This window comes from Nothobranchius furzeri, chromosome 14 (genome assembly GCF_043380555.1).
Source record: "Nothobranchius furzeri strain GRZ-AD chromosome 14, NfurGRZ-RIMD1, whole genome shotgun sequence".
Taxonomy (NCBI): Eukaryota; Metazoa; Chordata; class Actinopteri; order Cyprinodontiformes; family Nothobranchiidae; genus Nothobranchius; species Nothobranchius furzeri.
This window is the reverse complement of record NC_091754.1, coordinates 55878526-55894799: the sequence shown is the minus strand read 5'-3', so window position 1 is coordinate 55894799 and position 16274 is coordinate 55878526. Positions and strand designations below refer to the sequence as shown.

Here is a 16274-nt window from a genome sequence, read left to right as displayed (position 1 = left end):
GACGAGACTTGTTTCCATTAATGCTTTACAGGGTTTTCAAAGTAAAGCTCAAAATCTGCAGCTGAAACAGAAATGTGCATAAATACTGCCGAAATTTTGTTTTTTTTTCATGAGGAGATAAAATCAAATGATAAAAAGGACTTTACATTATGTGTTCCCTTTAAACATCCTACTGGGATTTTAAAAATACACAAATCAACAAAAAGTCCACCCCTGGAAACTTTTTCAAAGACGTTGAGATTTTTCAGAAAACTGACTTGTTCATTTGAGTGAAAAGGGCGGGGAAAGTGCTGCAGCCTGCCACCAGGGGGTGCTTGTCCAGTTTTTAAATGGAGTGAAAGTAAAGAAAATGGTAAAAAGTTAAAATAGGAAGAAACCAATGAAAAAACTTTGAGCTCAACAATTTTCAGTTTCTGAAATTTGATTATTTGTTGTAGTGCCACGGTTCTAACGGATATTGTTGGTGTGTGGACGACAGAGGACAGGAGAGACCAGGCACCAGGACTTCACCTGGTACAACTCCTAAAGATTGTGACAAACCAGGTACAAGCTTTACTTTAAAGTAATCATCAATTAAAAACGATATCAAAGTGTAAAACCTTGACTGTGTCCCTTTAGACGACCCTCAGCGTCCCAAGACTCACTGTGAGCACCACAGAGACAGTATTCAGACCACCAGTCCAGATGGACGTCCTTTGCTAGGAGCTTATGCTCCTCAGTGTGATGAACATGGACACTATAAACCACAACAGGTTAGGCTTTGTTTAGACCTTCTTTACTGTGTTCTAATTTCAAATGAAGAAGTTACAGGATCTCTCATGACACTTTCAGTGCCTTGGTTCGACTGGGTATTGTTGGTGTGTGGACAGTAGAGGACAGGAGAGACCGGGAACCCGGACTGCACCTGGTACACCACATGTGGACTGTGATAAACCCGGTGAGTAAGGCAGAAGCAGATAAGCAAATAGATTTTTTTTCTGTCTGTCAGCTTTGCATTCCACTCTGGAGGGTCAGTGTCAGCAGGTGGATTATGTCACGTTTCTCTGAAGATTGCTTGTTAATTTCTGACCTTTGAACCCTGTAATTCTTCATCTGGCTGTCTGCTCAGGCAGCTTGTTTAGGAGCATGAGCTGTGCTCAGTCGAGGTCATTGGGTCATAGAGTTGGAGTGAGTGGAGAAACAGGTGGGGATGAAGGAAAGGAGTTAGAATTTGAAATAAGAGTGAAGTTAAAGTTAGAGCCTGCTGCATGGAATATTAGTCAGACAATGTTTACAGTTTTTTTTTTAAGATTAAAAAGTAACAACACTTTTTTTGGAAAGCCCTTTTTGTTTAATTTCAAATGGGATCTCGTTAAATGCTCTTGTTGGTTGAGTAGTTAAGACAAACAGCTCATTTTGCTATTGGCTCTTGTTTGATCTTGTTAGATTGGATAACTGAAGTGGCTGGGATGGGAGTCAGAACCTCCTAATTCAAGCCAGTGGTGCTTGACTAAAAAAGAGGGGATTGCCAACTGTCAAAAGTGATGGCAGGATACAAAATGAGATGCACTGACAGTTTAGACTTAAAGTGGGCCTATGCTTCTTATAGGGCTGGGAGATATATCGAAAATATATCGTTATTGAAATTCGTGACTCTTATCGAGATAATGTTTCCCATGCTAATAAATTTGATAATAAAAACATGAAAAGATGTGTAGGTTGGCAACATTCATGTCCCGTTAAGAAGCGGTGCCACCTTGAGTCACGTAAAAATGTGACTCAATGTAATACATCTGACAGCCCCATCTAGTGGACTACTTTTGTCTCTGCGCATACCTGTAGTTATCGTCCATTTATCGTTATCGGGGTGAAATCCTCAATATATTGTGATATTGATTTTAGGCCTTATCGCCCAGCCCTAGCTTTTTATTTCAACAATTCTGCTGTGGTCTCTAGTATAAATGAATACTACTGAATACTGGATAAATGAATACCTTGTGAGTCAACACACCTGAAGAGTTCTGCTGTGTTGTGGATTTGATAATGCTAACAGTTAGCTTCTACTAGCCGAGACCCACTCTTCTCTCACATAAATACAACAGAACCATTATGTCACTGCACCGAACAACATAAGGATAAATAACAGTAACAATATTTGCTGAAAAGCACATGGTAATAATTATTTCATGGTGCATTAAGCACCAACCACAGCCCAAGGTAATGTGTCAAAAACACCAGAGTTCATACTTGTGAGAACACCATGTGAGTACCTGTGTGCGTACACGTTTGCAAGTGTTTCTCTACAGAAGTGTTCAATAGTGAGTGTGTGGTGCCACAGACCTTCCAACGAAGACCCCTGGATGTCATGGAGGAGATCCAAGCCTCGGACATCCAGATACAGTTACACTCTCCCACTCTTATGCTCACACATAAACACCAACATAAAAACAAACAAGAATGCATGTCAAACTCCCAATCAGATTCCCCACGCGCCTCACACACTTTTGCCCAGGTACTGCTGCACAGAGGGTGCAACCATTTCTAGACCCAGGAAATTGTCTCATTCTTAGTAAGGTAACAGTGAACAGGCAAACAAGCCCAACACACAGCAAAGCGACCCACTACCCCAGACCCCAACCAGACAGCCAACTCACACTCCTAGATCCAGCCCTCCTCTATCTTTGGTCTTCTGAAGCATTTTTAAGCTAATTCGTGGAGGTTTATCCTTCCAAAGGAATTTTGTCCTGGAGGAGTCCAGAGACCTAAACCAGTCAGATCGTGCTTGTTTGGGATCATTGAGAATAACCAAATGATTCTTGGTAAAACCATCATTTTAATTGTGGCAACCCTCCCAATGAGTGATATCGGTAGAGATTTCCATCTGGCAAGATCATCTTCCACTTTCTTTAAAAGTGGGATGTAGTTTAGTTCTGTTAAATCTACCAGCCTGGTAGACATCAATGCCCAAGTATGTAATATTCCCTGACTGCAATTGTGTAATAAGGGAATTGAGAAAAGAAAAATTAATTGGGAGAACTGTAGATTTTAACCAGTTTATTGAATAATATGAAACTCTTGAGAAAGAGTTTGTCAATTTGATTGTTTGAGAGAGGGACAATGCTGGACAAAATGTAACACATCATCTGCATAAAGATTGTTTTGATGTTCTGTGTCACACTTGCCTTCATTTTTTATGGTTTCTTCATAGTTCTTACTTCACCTTCAGTAAGTGTAGTTTGCCTGATTGCTGCTGCTACTGGTTCATAAAGATAGAAAACAGTAAAAGGGAGAGTGGGCATCCCTGTCTGGTCCCACTCTGAAGACAGAAGATGGCTGATGTTTGGTTGTTTGTCCTAACACCTGCTGTTGACGAACTGTGTAATGTTTTTAACCAGTTTATGAAGGGAACCAAAACCAAATTTGTGCAAAGTTGCAAATAAGGACTTCCAGTTAACTCTGTCAAAAGCCTTTTCTGCATCAAGAGATAATATACTAATGTCAATGTTTCTACTCTAAGAAAAGTTTATCAAATCAAGTAATCTAAGTGAATTTGTGGACAAATGTCATTGCTGTGTGAAACCAGTTTGGTCAGAATGAATTATGAAAGGGGTTACTTTCTCAACTCTTTTTGCAAGGGCTTTACAAATTGTTTTGAGACCAACATTAATAAGGGATATGGGACGATAGCTGGTAGGAAATATAGGGTCTCTGCCTGGTTTTAACAGGAGATTAATGTTGGCTGAATTCATATTCAGCTGTAGCCTGCCATTTTCTTCCTTTGCTCTCATCAATCTGAAGAATGTTGAAGATCATTTTTACCTGGGCATGTGAAATGCAGAGGTACCACTTGTGTTTCAAAAAGAGCAAGTACTATACATTTCTCAGTGAACCTCATCTCTAAGCATTGAGGGCTCGTTTCCCAAATGTCATTTTGAAAAAGGCCTGAGCAAAAAGAGCTATTGAGTTGTGGGGCCATCTACAGTCTATCCCATGCTTTTCATAGACATAGAGTGACTAACCTTAACCTAAGACATAAGGTCTTCAGTGTCAAATTCATATGGTCTATAGTGATGTGGGGCATCTGATTAGAGAGTCTTCTAGATGATTTAATTTGTAGGTACTCTAGTCTCATCCCTCAAGCAGGGGCGGCGTTAGGCCCGGCTACTTGGGCTCAAGCCCCGAATGTTTTATGAAAAGACTAGTGCGTGTTATGTGTGTGTTTATGTGCGCGCGCACGTGTTAAGCCCCGGATCTTTTTCAGTCCAAAATCCGCCCCTGCCCTCAAGGATGACACCAAGATAGACATGTACCTTAATGGAGGGAGTGTACATTCATTTTTGTTATTGATCTGTTCGTTCCTCAGCCAAACATAGGCAAACAGGATGGATGGATTAAATTTTTACCAAACCATAGGATAAACCCCATTAATGCCTTTATTAAGGATGAATAATTGCTTGTTTCATATTTACTTAACTTCATAAATGTGTACTTTTTGTTACATTTCTATAATTTTAGCTATTATATAAGTTTCAGTGTTTTCATTTGTTAATGTAAATCTTAAAAATGTACAGACCGCCCAAAGACTCACTGTGAGCGCCACAGAGACAGTGTTCAGACCACCAGTCCAGATGGACATCCTCTACTAGGAGCTTATGTTCCTCAGTGTGATGAACATGGACACTATCAACCACAGCAGGTGAGACTTTTATTGTGTTTCATAAGGAATTCATTTACTGGCCAGAACATCTGTCATAACTTATTTTCTCATTGTTTCAGTGCCACGGTTCTACTGGTCATTGTTGGTGTGTGGACGATAAAGGACAGGAGAGACCAGGAACCAGGACTCCACCTGGTACACCACATGTAGACTGCAGAAGGCCAGGTGAGGTTGTATTACTTTGGTTGCAGGCTTAGCATCTTAGAGGACATGTTCTTTATCATAATAGTTTAATATCATCAGCATATTGGAGCAAGAAGTGGATAAATCCACAGATATTCTGTACCTCTGTAGAATAATGATTCCATGTCGTTGCTTGGACTTATAATATTGGTTCCCAAATTGATGGTCAGCAGTTGCTTCTCTAAAGCTTTAGCTGATGATTTTCACACTTGGTATATTGTTACTTCATAGTTTGTGTCTGATTCTTACACAGAGGGTCCAAAGACTCACTGTGAATTGCACAGGGACCGTGTTCAGCACACTGGTCCAGATGGACATCCTATAGTTGGGGCGCATATTCCTCAGTGTGATGAGCATGGACACTATCAACCACAACAGGTTGAGCACAATTCACTAACAAAACTTCAGAGTTTGAGTCATGATACCAACTTGATCTTCCACAACTGTTTCAGTGCCACGGTTCTACTGGTCATTGTTGGTGTGTGGACGATAGGGGACAGGAGAGACCAGGAACCAGGACTCCACCTGGTACACCACATGTAGACTGCAGAAGGCCAGGTGAGGTTGTATTATTTTGGTAGCAGGCTTAGCATCTTAGAGGACATGTTCTTTATCATAATAGTTTAATATCATCAGCATATTGGAGCAAGAAGTGGATAAATCCACATATTTTCTGTACCTCTGTAGAATAATGATTCCATGTCGTTGCTTGGACTTATAATATTGGTTCCCAAACTGATGGTCAGCAGTTGCTGCTCTAAAGCTTTAGCTGATGCTTTTCACACTTGGTATATTGTTACTTCATAGTTTGTGTCTGATTCTTACACAGAGCGTCCAAAGACTCACTGTGAGTTGCACAGAGACCGTGTTCAGCACACTGGTCCAGATGGACATCCCATAGTTGGGGCGCATATTCCTCAGTGTGATGAGCATGGACACTATCAACCACAACAGGTTGAGCACATTTCACCAAGGGAGCAAATTTAAAATTCATGAATCTACACTTTAGAGTTTGAGTCATGATACCAACTTGATCTTCCACAACTGTTTCAGTGTCACGGTTCTACTGGTCATTGTTGGTGTGTGGACGATAAGGGACATGAGAGACCAGGAACCAGGACTCCACCTGGTACACCACATGTAGACTGCAGAAGGCCAGGTGAGGTTGTATTATTTTGGTAGCAGGCTTAGCATCTTAGAGGACATGTTCTTTATCATAATAGTTTAATATCATCAGCATATTGGAGCAAGAAGTGGATAAAACCACATATTTTCTGTACCTCTGTAGAATAATGATTCCATGTAGTTGCTTGGACTTATAAAATTGGTTCCCAATCTGATGGTCAGCAGTTGCTTCTCTAAATCTTTAGCCGATGCTTTTCACACTTGGTATATTGTTACTTCATAGTTTGTATCTGATTCTCACACAGAGCGTCCAAAGACTCACTGTGAATTGCACAGAGACCGTGTTCAGCACACTGGTCCAGATGGACATCCCATAGTTGGGGCGCATATTCCTCAGTGTGATGAGCATGGACACTATCAACCGCAACAGGTTGAGCACATTTCACCAAGGGAGCAAATTTAAAATTTATGAATCTACACTTTAGAGTTTGAGTCATGATACCAACTTGATCTTCCAATACTGTTTCAGTGCCACGGTTCTACTGGTCATTGTTGGTGTGTGGACGATAAGGGACAGGAGAGACCAGGAACCAGGACTCCGCCTGGTACACCACATGTAGACTGCAGAAGGCCAGGTGAGGTTGTATTACTTTGGTAGCAGGCTTAGCATCTTAGAAGACATGTTCTTTACCTTAATAGTTTAATATCATCAGCATATTGTAGCAAGAAGTGAATAAAACCAGCTAAATCAGTTTTATTTTCATATATGGCACTGTGCATGGGTAGTTATCTCTACGTTGGTTTCATATGCACAAAGGAAGTTGTTCCTTCAGATAAATTAATTTTTTGTCTCTTCCCCTTCCAAACAAACCAAACTTTTTCAGTCTTAATTGTAGTTTTCCCAACTTTATTCTTGCTATCTGAAGCCTAAACAGCTCGAGATGGAAGTTTAAGGTATCTAACAGTTTTCTTGTGCATTTTTGTCTTATCATTTGACATTATAACGTCATTGAACTTCCCACTAATGAACGTCATGCTTTTGAAACAAGGAAGTTTTGTGGAAGTATCTTGACTCATCCATGTTTTGTTGACTGCACTTACCTTTCCTAATAATTTGTGTGATCCACTGTCAACCCGATTATCCTCAGCATCCTAAGGCTCCATGTGAGCACTGCAGAGGCTTTGTTGAGGCCATATTTCTTGAGGGAGGTTCTATAGATTTTGCTACAACAAAATAAATCAACGAGAATGTTGTTGATGTTTGCAAAGTATTAATGAGGTCTTTGGACAGTTTGCCATAGTGAGGCTGTGGTATTTCGTTTTCAGCATGGCAATGGAATTGCACAAACTCATGTAATTTGAGAATTTATAGCATCTTGTCATGCATGTCTCTTATCCAAGCCATGACTCCGTCATGTAATCAAGCTTTTTTGACACAATCTTCTCACTCTTATCTTTATCTTTCTGCATTCTGAGCAAGTCTTGCCAAGATGGTGCATCCAAGTTTTGTATGGTTGTGAAAGTATGTAGTAGGATCATCATGGGAAGGTGCTGATAAGTGTAGAACATGGTAGGGTTCAAGAGAATGCCTCAGGGGCATGGAAAACACAGAAGAAAACCATTGTATTGACTAACGTAGTACCCTGGCAATTGCCTTCACAGTGAGCAAGGTATTCTAACTTTGCCACCAACCAACAATATCCCAATGGGGGTAACGAGTCCAGTTTGAGCAAACAGGCTACAGCAGGATGTTTTTGGCTTTGCCACTGGACCTGAAATGACAAATGTGTACAGCTGTCTACCAGGTGAACTTTAGTGCTAAAAGCATCTGGTGAAAGTAAACATTTTTACTCATCCCCAGTGAGTGCTACTAGTGAAGATCAAAGAAGCATTATCTAAACTGTGTAAAAGCCTTAAAACAAGGAGAACTTTTAAAGGGGACATAGAGTTGTGAGTTGTTGAAAGATTTTTGGGACTGGGAAGGACCCTAAAAGAGGAAAAAAATGTCTGTGTGGTTGATGTTTTTCTCTATATATTCATGTATCTAAATACAATTTATGAGTTGGGGGGCATGTCCCCCCCCCCACTTTTTCCTGAGTCAAATTTTGACCCCTGCACTTTTTATGGTCCAAAAACAATATTACGCTAAATTAAACGGACACTGGTTGAGCACTAGGACAAAGCGGAAAACAACAGTTTGCTTTGAAGCCCGTTTCCCATTAGAATTTACTATAGAGAATCCCCACCACCACCCCGGTTCTCATGCCAGTTGTGTGTCCCCCCACCCCCCACTTTTAAAGTTAAAACTAAGTCTGTGTAAATAGCTACGTTAACATGGGCACAAGTAATCTAAAGGAATGCCCTATCAGATCAACGATTCTTCAAGTAAACTTGTCAGTTGCAACATTCTGAGCTGACTCGGCCTGATTGGAATGAAATTTCATTCCGATTGAGAGAGGTGGTTTTGTTCCGATCATCGGTCCGATTCACTTCCATGTACACACCCATTCGGATTGTTGAGTAAAATAACATCCACTGCGCATGTGAGCAACTTCAGCGTGACGTCTTTCCGCCTTTGCAAATGCTCAGGACGAGTCAAAAACATGGCGGGAGGTAAACAGAAGTGGTCCATAATGGGGAAAAAACCTAAGTCAATAGACAAAGCTAAATAAAATGCGAGGGAAAAGACTTGCGGACAAGATGGCGTTTGTTTTTAAATTTTCCTCCAGGAAAGACAACTCTTTGCCTGCTCAACCTATTTAATCTGATTGAAAGCTTGGTGTATGTATACTCACGACATGATCGGATCATTTCAGTTAGTGTCCATGTGAACAGAGATTGGGGATTTCTGATCAACCAAGATTTGAATCAGATAGGGGAAATTTGGCGCATGTAAACGTAGCTAGTGCGAGGTTAAAGTCAACTAGTGGGTGGTTAGATGTAGGGTGTAGGTACCGGATCTGCTCGGCATGCCAGATCGGCTCGGGGCCCTGTGCCTGCCAGTGACGTCACACTGTATGATTGGCTGAACGTAGGACTTATTGGAGTTACGATACCACATTCGTAAAAGTTACGTTAGCACGTTGACACTGAAAATTTGGACTGGTCTGAACAAATTCGTGGTTGTAGTCCTGTAGTCCAAAAACAAACACTATTTGGGGAAAATATGTTTGTCTTGCCCAATGAAACATAAAAAAACATATCAGCTGATAAACGGAGACCATCAGCAGCTCTTGATTTTGATTAAATGCGGCAAAATAAAAGTTAAAAAGCAACATTTTGAATGAATAAATTGATTTATTTACATAAAAACTATCAAAACAGAGAAGAATTCCACATTTAAACAAATGCCAATGGCTGCTGATTATGTAAAAACATTCAAAAATATTCACATAGAAGAACTGTTGTGCTTTTTTGGCAGTCTGATGTTGGTTTCTTGTAGTTTCACATTCTTTACAAAACGAAGACAATTTGGTGTTTTATTAACAAAATACAGTTATAAAGACATTTCCTGAAAATGTCTTACTGAAAGACATTGATGCAGAAGTTTAAATTGGTGGTATGCTCTTTTCTGGTTCATCCTTACCTTTTCACATCAAAGATGGATTATTTTGAGAGATGGAGACAGAGTGAAACCTCCGCAGAGTCCAGAACAGAAAATTTGTGATAGACATGGATCAATGGTTTGGAATAGAAGTGGCTCTCTAAGGATAGATGGAAGGATGAACCAGACAAGTTTGAGCACAAGGTTCTATTTAAGACCTACCAACAATGTCTAGGAAGCAAAATGAAGACCAGCTGAGGTTTAAAAATTTGGGCTAAATTGAACAATTTGTCCACATAAACTATGACAATTTTGGAGCATCTGAAAGAAACACTTATGTTTCCTAATTAACTGACTAACCCATTGTCAACCAGATGACCCTCAGCGCCCAAAGACTCACTGTGAGCACCACAGAGACAGTGTTCAGACCACCAGTCCAGATGGACATCCTCTAGTAGGAGCTTATGTTCCTCAGTGTGATGAACATGGACACTATAAAGCACAGCAGGTGAGACTTTTATTGTGTTTCTAGATGAATCCTTAAACGTCCAAAACATCAGTTATAACCATTTTATCACGGTTTCAGTGCCACGGTTCTACTGGTCATTGTTGGTGTGTGGACGATAAGGGACAGGAGAGACCAGGAACCAGGACTCCTCCTGGTACACCACATGTAGACTGCAGAAGACCAAGTAAGTCTACAAACCGGCCAATACTTATGATCTAGATGCAAAAATCTAAGTTTATCTAGAAGAAGGATAATAAAACCATACCAGGAATGAATTTGGGAATCAGTAAAAAGTTGCGAAACATGCCACATCTGATGCTTTTCACACTTGGTATATTGTTACTTCATAGTTTGTGTCTGATTCTTACACAGAGCGTCCAAAGACTCACTGTGAATTGCACAGAGACCGTGTTCAGCAAACTGGTCCAGATGGACATCCCATAGTTGGGGCGCACATTCCTCAGTGTGATGAGCATGGACACTATCAACCGCAACAGGTTGAGCACATTTCACTAACAAAACTTCAGAGTTTGAGTCATGATACCAACTTGATCTTCCACAACTGTTTCAGTGCCACGGTTCCACTGGTCATTGTTGGTGTGTGGATGATAAGGGACAGGAGAGACCAGGAACCAGGACTTCGCCTGGTACACCACATGTAGACTGCAGACGGCCAGGTGAGGTTGTATTATCTTGGAATAATATCTTCTAAGCTTAGCATCTTAGAGGATATGTATTTTATCATTATAGTTTAATATCATCAGCATACTGGAGCAAGAAGTGGATAGAACCACATATTTTCTGTACCTCTTTAGAATAATGATTCCATGTAGTTGCTTATAATATTGTTTCCCAAACTGATGGTCAGCAGTTGCTTCTCTAAATCTTTAGCTGATGCTTTTCACACTTGGTATATTGTTACTTCATAGTTTGTGTCTGATTCTTACACAGAGCGTCCAAAGACTCACTGTGAGTTGCACAGAGACCGTGTTCAGCACACTGGTCCAGATGGACATCCCATAGTTGGGGCGCATATTCCTCAGTGTGATGAGCATGGACACTATCAACCGCAACAGGTTGAGCACATTTCACCAAGGGAGCAAATTTAAAATTTATGAATCTACACTTTAGAGTTTGAGTCATGATACCAACTTGATCTTCCAATACTGTTTCAGTGTCACGGTTCTACTGGTCATTGTTGGTGTGTGGACGATAAGGGACAGGAGAGACCAGGAACCAGGACTCCACCTGGTACACCACATGTAGACTGCAGAAGGCCAGGTGAGGTTGTATTATTTTGGTAGCAGGCTTAGCATCTTAGAAGACATGTTCTTTATCATAACAGTTTAATATCATCAGCATATTGTAGCAAGAAGTGGATAAATCCACAGATTTTCTGTACCTCTGTAGAATAATGATTCCATGTAGTTGTGCTGTGTTGTGTTCCGTGTAGACTGCAGAAGATCAGGTGAGTCTTCAAACAGGCCAACTATGGCAGTAGGGATGTAAGAAAATATCAATATGGCAATATATCATGATGTTTTTTCCCATGATAGTATATCAATATTGTAAAGCCGTGTATCTGATTTTTGTATTTTCTTTTCTTTTGGTGCAGTTCAAACGCTGACCGCTAGTTGGCAGCAGTGTGTAATGGGTTTTGTTTCCACCATTGAAATGTAAATCCCTCTATCACGGTTCAGATACCTCATGTTAAACATGTTAAGTATCCGTTTGGACTGTTTATTGAATATTCCCACAATAAATTCAGTCTAAGAAAATCGCTAATAACGTCTGACTGAATGTATCGCAATATATCGTGATACATGTTATCGTCTCCCCTGTATCGCCAAAATTTCACTAATACACATCTTTACGTGGCAGTGATTCCCAACCTTTTTTCACGAGGAACCCTTTGCCTGTGTCCAAGACAAGCCAAGACCCCCAACTCCTACATGCATGCACACAATTAAAAATGAATTATTACAAACTTTATACAGACATAGAGTTATGCCTCTTACACAGAGTTTTGATTCTACTATTAGGTGTGTTATCTGAATTTCATGAATGTAATTTTTACAAATATAATCTCATTAACCTCCCAACCTCAGCACACACAAAATTGTGCAACCTTTTAGGGACCCCAGGTTGGGAACCACTGATCTATAGCATGAAAAATGTCTAGTTTAGGATAATGCAACAATGCCAGACATGGCATTAGGAAATTGTAGAGTTACCTCTGTAGAATGATGAGATCCAAATAATGTTTAACTTTACTTGTAGTATTAATTATGGATGTCAGATTTCATGGGCAGCAACAGTTGCTTCTCTAAAGCTTTAGCTGATGTCTTTCATACTTGGTATAATGTTACTTCATAGCTGGTGTCTCATTCTTACCCAGAGCATCCAAAGACTCACTGTGAACAGCACAGAGACCGTGTTCAAGTCACCAGTCCAGGACGACATCCTATAGAGGGGGCATACGTTCCTCAGTGTGATGAACATGGACATTATCAACCACAACAGGTTGACCACATTTTACCAAGACGTCTCATGTAACTTTAAGAAACTAAACTTCAAAATTTAAGTCATGACACCAACCTAATTTAGCACACCTGTTTCAGTGCCATGGTTCTACAGGACATTGTTGGTGTGTGGACGATAGGGGACAGGAGAGACCAGGAACCAGGACTCCACCTGGTACACCACATGTAGACTGCAGAAGGCCAGGTGAAGTTGTATTATTTTGGTAGCAGGCTTAGCATCTTAGAGGACATGTTCTTTATCATAATAGTTTAATATCATCAGCATATTGGAGCAAGAAGTGGATAAAACCACATATTTTCTGTACCTCTGTAGAATAATGATTCCATGTAGTTGCTTGGACTTATAATATTGGTTCCCAAACTGATGGTCAGCAGTTGCTTCTCTAAAACTTTAGCCGATGCTTTTCACACTTAGTATATTATTACTTCATAGTTTGTGTCTGATTCTTACACAGAGCGTCCAAAGACTCACTGTGAATTGCACAGAGACCGTGTTCAGCACACTGGTCCAGATGGACATCCCATAGTTGGGGCGCATATTCCTCAGTGTGATGAGCATGGACACTATCAACCACAACAGGTTGAGCACATTTCACTAACAAAACTTCAGAGTTTGAGTCATGATACCAACTTGATCTTCCACAACTGTTTCAGTGCCACGGTTCCACTGGTCATTGTTGGTGTGTGGATGATAAGGGACAGGAGAGACCAGGAACCAGGACTCCACCTGGTACACCACATGTAGACTGCAGAAGGCCAGGTGAGGTTGTATTATTTTGGAATAATATATTCTAAGCTTAGCATCTTAGAGGATATGTACTTTATCATAATAGTTAAATATCATCAGCATATTGGAGCAAGAAGTGGATAGAACCACAGATTTTCTGTACCTCTTTAGAATAATGATTCCATGTAGTTGCTTGGACTTATAATATTGTTTCCCAAACTGATGGTCAGCAGTTGCTTCTCTAAAGCTTTAGCCGATGCTTTTCACACTTGGTATATTGTTACTTCATAGTTTGTGTCTGATTCTTACACAGAGCGTCCAAAGACTCACTGTGAGTTGCACAGAGACCGTGTTCAGCACACTGGTCCAGATGGACATCCCATAGTTGGGGCGCATATTCCTCAGTGTGATGAGCATGGACACTATCAACCCCAACAGGTTGAGCACATTTCACCAAGGGAGCAAATTTAAAATTTATGAATCTACACTTTAGAGTTTGAGTCTTGATACCAACTTGATCTTCCACAACTGTTTCAGTGTCACGGTTCTACTGGTCATTGTTGGTGTGTGGACGATAAGGGACAGGAGAGACCAGGAACCAGGACTCCACCTGGTACACCACATGTAGACTGCAGAAGGCCAGGTGAGGTTGTATTATTTTGGTAGCAGGCTTAGCATCTTAGAGGACATGTTCTTTATCACAATAGATTAATATCATCAGCATATTGGAACAAGAAGTGGATAAATCCACATATTTTCTGTACCTCTGTAGAATAATGATTCCATGTAGTTGTGCTGTGTTGTGTTCCGTGTAGACTGCAGAAGATCAGGTGAGTCTTCAAACTGGCCAACTATGGCAGTAGGGATGTAAGAAAATATCAATATGGCAATATATCATGATATTTTTTCCCATGATAGTATATCGATATTGTAAAGCTGTGTATCTAATTTTTGTATTTTCTTTTCTTTTGGTGCAGTTCAAACGCTGACCGCTAGTTGGCAGCAGTGTGTAATGGGTTTTGTTTCCACCAATGAAATGTAAATCTCTCTATCATGGTTCAGATACCTCATGTTAAACATGTTAAGTATCCGTTTGGACTGTTTATTGAATATTCCCACAATAAATTCAGTCTAAGAAAATCGCTAATAACGTCTGACTGAATGTATCGCAATATATCGTGATACATGTTATCGTCTCCCCTGTATCGCCAAAATTTCACTAATACACATCTTTACGTGGCAGTGATTCCCAACCTTTTTTCACGAGGAACCCTTTGCCTGTGTCCAAGACAAGCCAAGACCCCCAACTCCTACATGCATGCACACAATTAAAAATGAATTATTACAAACTTTATACAGACATAGAGTTATGCCTCTTACACAGAGTTTTGATTGTACTATTAGATGTGTTATCTGAATTTTATGAATGTAATTTTTACAAATATAATCTCATTAACCTCCCAACCTCAGCACACACAAAATTGTGCAACCTTTTAGGTACCCCAGGTTGGGAACCACTGATCTATAGCATGAAAAATGTCTAGTTTAAGATAATGCAACAATGCCAGATATGGCATTAGGAACTTGTAGAGTTACCTCTGTAGAATGATGAGATCCAAATAATGTTTAATTTTACTTGTAATATTAATTATGGATGTCAGATTTCATGGGCAGCAACAGTTGCTTCTCTAAAGCTTTAGCTGATGTCTTTCATACTTGGTATAATGTTACTTCATAGTTGGTGTCTCATTCTTACCCAGAGCATCCAAAGACTCACTGTGAACAGCACAGAGACCGTGTTCAAGTCACCAGTCCAGGAGGACATCCTATAGAGGGGACATACGTTCCTCAGTGTGATGAACATGGACATTATCAACCACAACAGGTTGACCACATTTTACCAAGACGTGTCATGTAACTTTCAGAAACTAAACTTCAAAATTTAAGTCATGACACCAACCTAATTTAGCACACCTGTTTCAGTGCCATGGTTCTACAGGACACTGTTGGTGTGTGGACGATAGGGGGCAGGAGAGACCAGGAACCAGGACTCCACCTGGTACACCACGTGTAGACTGCAGCAGATCAGGTGGGACTGTGATGCAACTGCGGTAACAAGCTTAGCATCCTAGCGGATGTGCTGTAGCATAATAATTGAATGTCATCAGCATATTGGAGTAAGTCAAATTCAAGTAAGGAGATCTTTACAGAAGACTATTCTGCTTGGACATGTTGAGTTCCACATAAATGTAGATAGTGCTTTGGGTAATTTCCTTGATTAATCAATTACTAGAAACTATTTGTGTTCACTAGAGCGTCCCAAAACGTCCTGTGAGCAGCACAAGGAACGGGCAGAGGCGACCAGTTCGGAGGGATACCCCATAGCTGGAGCTTATGTGCCCCAGTGTGATGCTAAAGGACAGTACATACCACTACAGGTTGGTATTAAGTGTTCGAGTATTTTGTTAATTTGACGACAGTTACCAATGTTTCTAATCATCTTCACTAATATTATAGTGCTTTGGGTCCACTGGGCATTGTTGGTGTGTTGATCCGAGTGGACAGGAGAGACCAGGGACAAGGACCCCACCTGGCACACCTCCGAAGGACTGTGCCAAACCAGGTGACGTTTTATATCTACAATGTTTTTAAACAGCATGTTTAATAGAAAACAGTGGCTTGAACGCAGCCCAATGCAGTGTTCTAACTCTTTGCATCTTCATGATTAATGTGTTTAATGGTATGATATGTCAAATTACATGTTTATGTTTATGTTTATGTATTTAGCAGACGCTTTTGTCCAAAGCGACTTACAAGTGATAATCGGCATGTTGCCCTTGAGGCTAACAACAACAATAACAACTTGACATCAATCATGGAGAGTAGGGAACAAGGAGTGGACAGTAGAGAGGGGGGACGGGTGCAGGGAAGGTGCTAGTTTAGAAGAT

General features: G+C 40.5%; 1 protein-coding gene across 6 annotated transcripts in view; it reads left to right on the top strand.

Annotated features, from left to right (window-relative positions):
* Window positions 1-16274, top strand: part of nid2a (nidogen 2a (osteonidogen)) — a 77218-nt gene that overhangs the window by 41280 nt on the left and 19664 nt on the right. The window contains exons 19-45 of one of the 6 annotated variants that reach the window (XM_070544203.1): window positions 438-543; window positions 619-752; window positions 832-937; window positions 4551-4675; window positions 4756-4861; window positions 5133-5257; window positions 5332-5437; window positions 5709-5833; window positions 5933-6038; window positions 6310-6434; window positions 6534-6639; window positions 9923-10056; window positions 10135-10240; window positions 10429-10553; window positions 10628-10733; window positions 11008-11132; window positions 11232-11337; window positions 12455-12579; window positions 12678-12783; window positions 13055-13179; window positions 13254-13359; window positions 13640-13764; window positions 13864-13969; window positions 15087-15211; window positions 15310-15415; window positions 15640-15764; window positions 15844-15949. In XM_070544203.1, the coding sequence (XP_070400304.1) occupies window positions 438-543; window positions 619-752; window positions 832-937; window positions 4551-4675; window positions 4756-4861; window positions 5133-5257; window positions 5332-5437; window positions 5709-5833; window positions 5933-6038; window positions 6310-6434; window positions 6534-6639; window positions 9923-10056; window positions 10135-10240; window positions 10429-10553; window positions 10628-10733; window positions 11008-11132; window positions 11232-11337; window positions 12455-12579; window positions 12678-12783; window positions 13055-13179; window positions 13254-13359; window positions 13640-13764; window positions 13864-13969; window positions 15087-15211; window positions 15310-15415; window positions 15640-15764; window positions 15844-15949 (3127 nt within the window). The remainder of the gene's footprint in view (window positions 1-437; window positions 544-618; window positions 753-831; window positions 938-4550; window positions 4676-4755; window positions 4862-5132; window positions 5258-5331; window positions 5438-5708; window positions 5834-5932; window positions 6039-6309; window positions 6435-6533; window positions 6640-9922; window positions 10057-10134; window positions 10241-10428; window positions 10554-10627; window positions 10734-11007; window positions 11133-11231; window positions 11338-12454; window positions 12580-12677; window positions 12784-13054; window positions 13180-13253; window positions 13360-13639; window positions 13765-13863; window positions 13970-15086; window positions 15212-15309; window positions 15416-15639; window positions 15765-15843; window positions 15950-16274) is intronic. The other 5 variants (XM_070544204.1, XM_070544205.1, XM_070544207.1 and 2 more) reach the window with 5 other exon arrangements.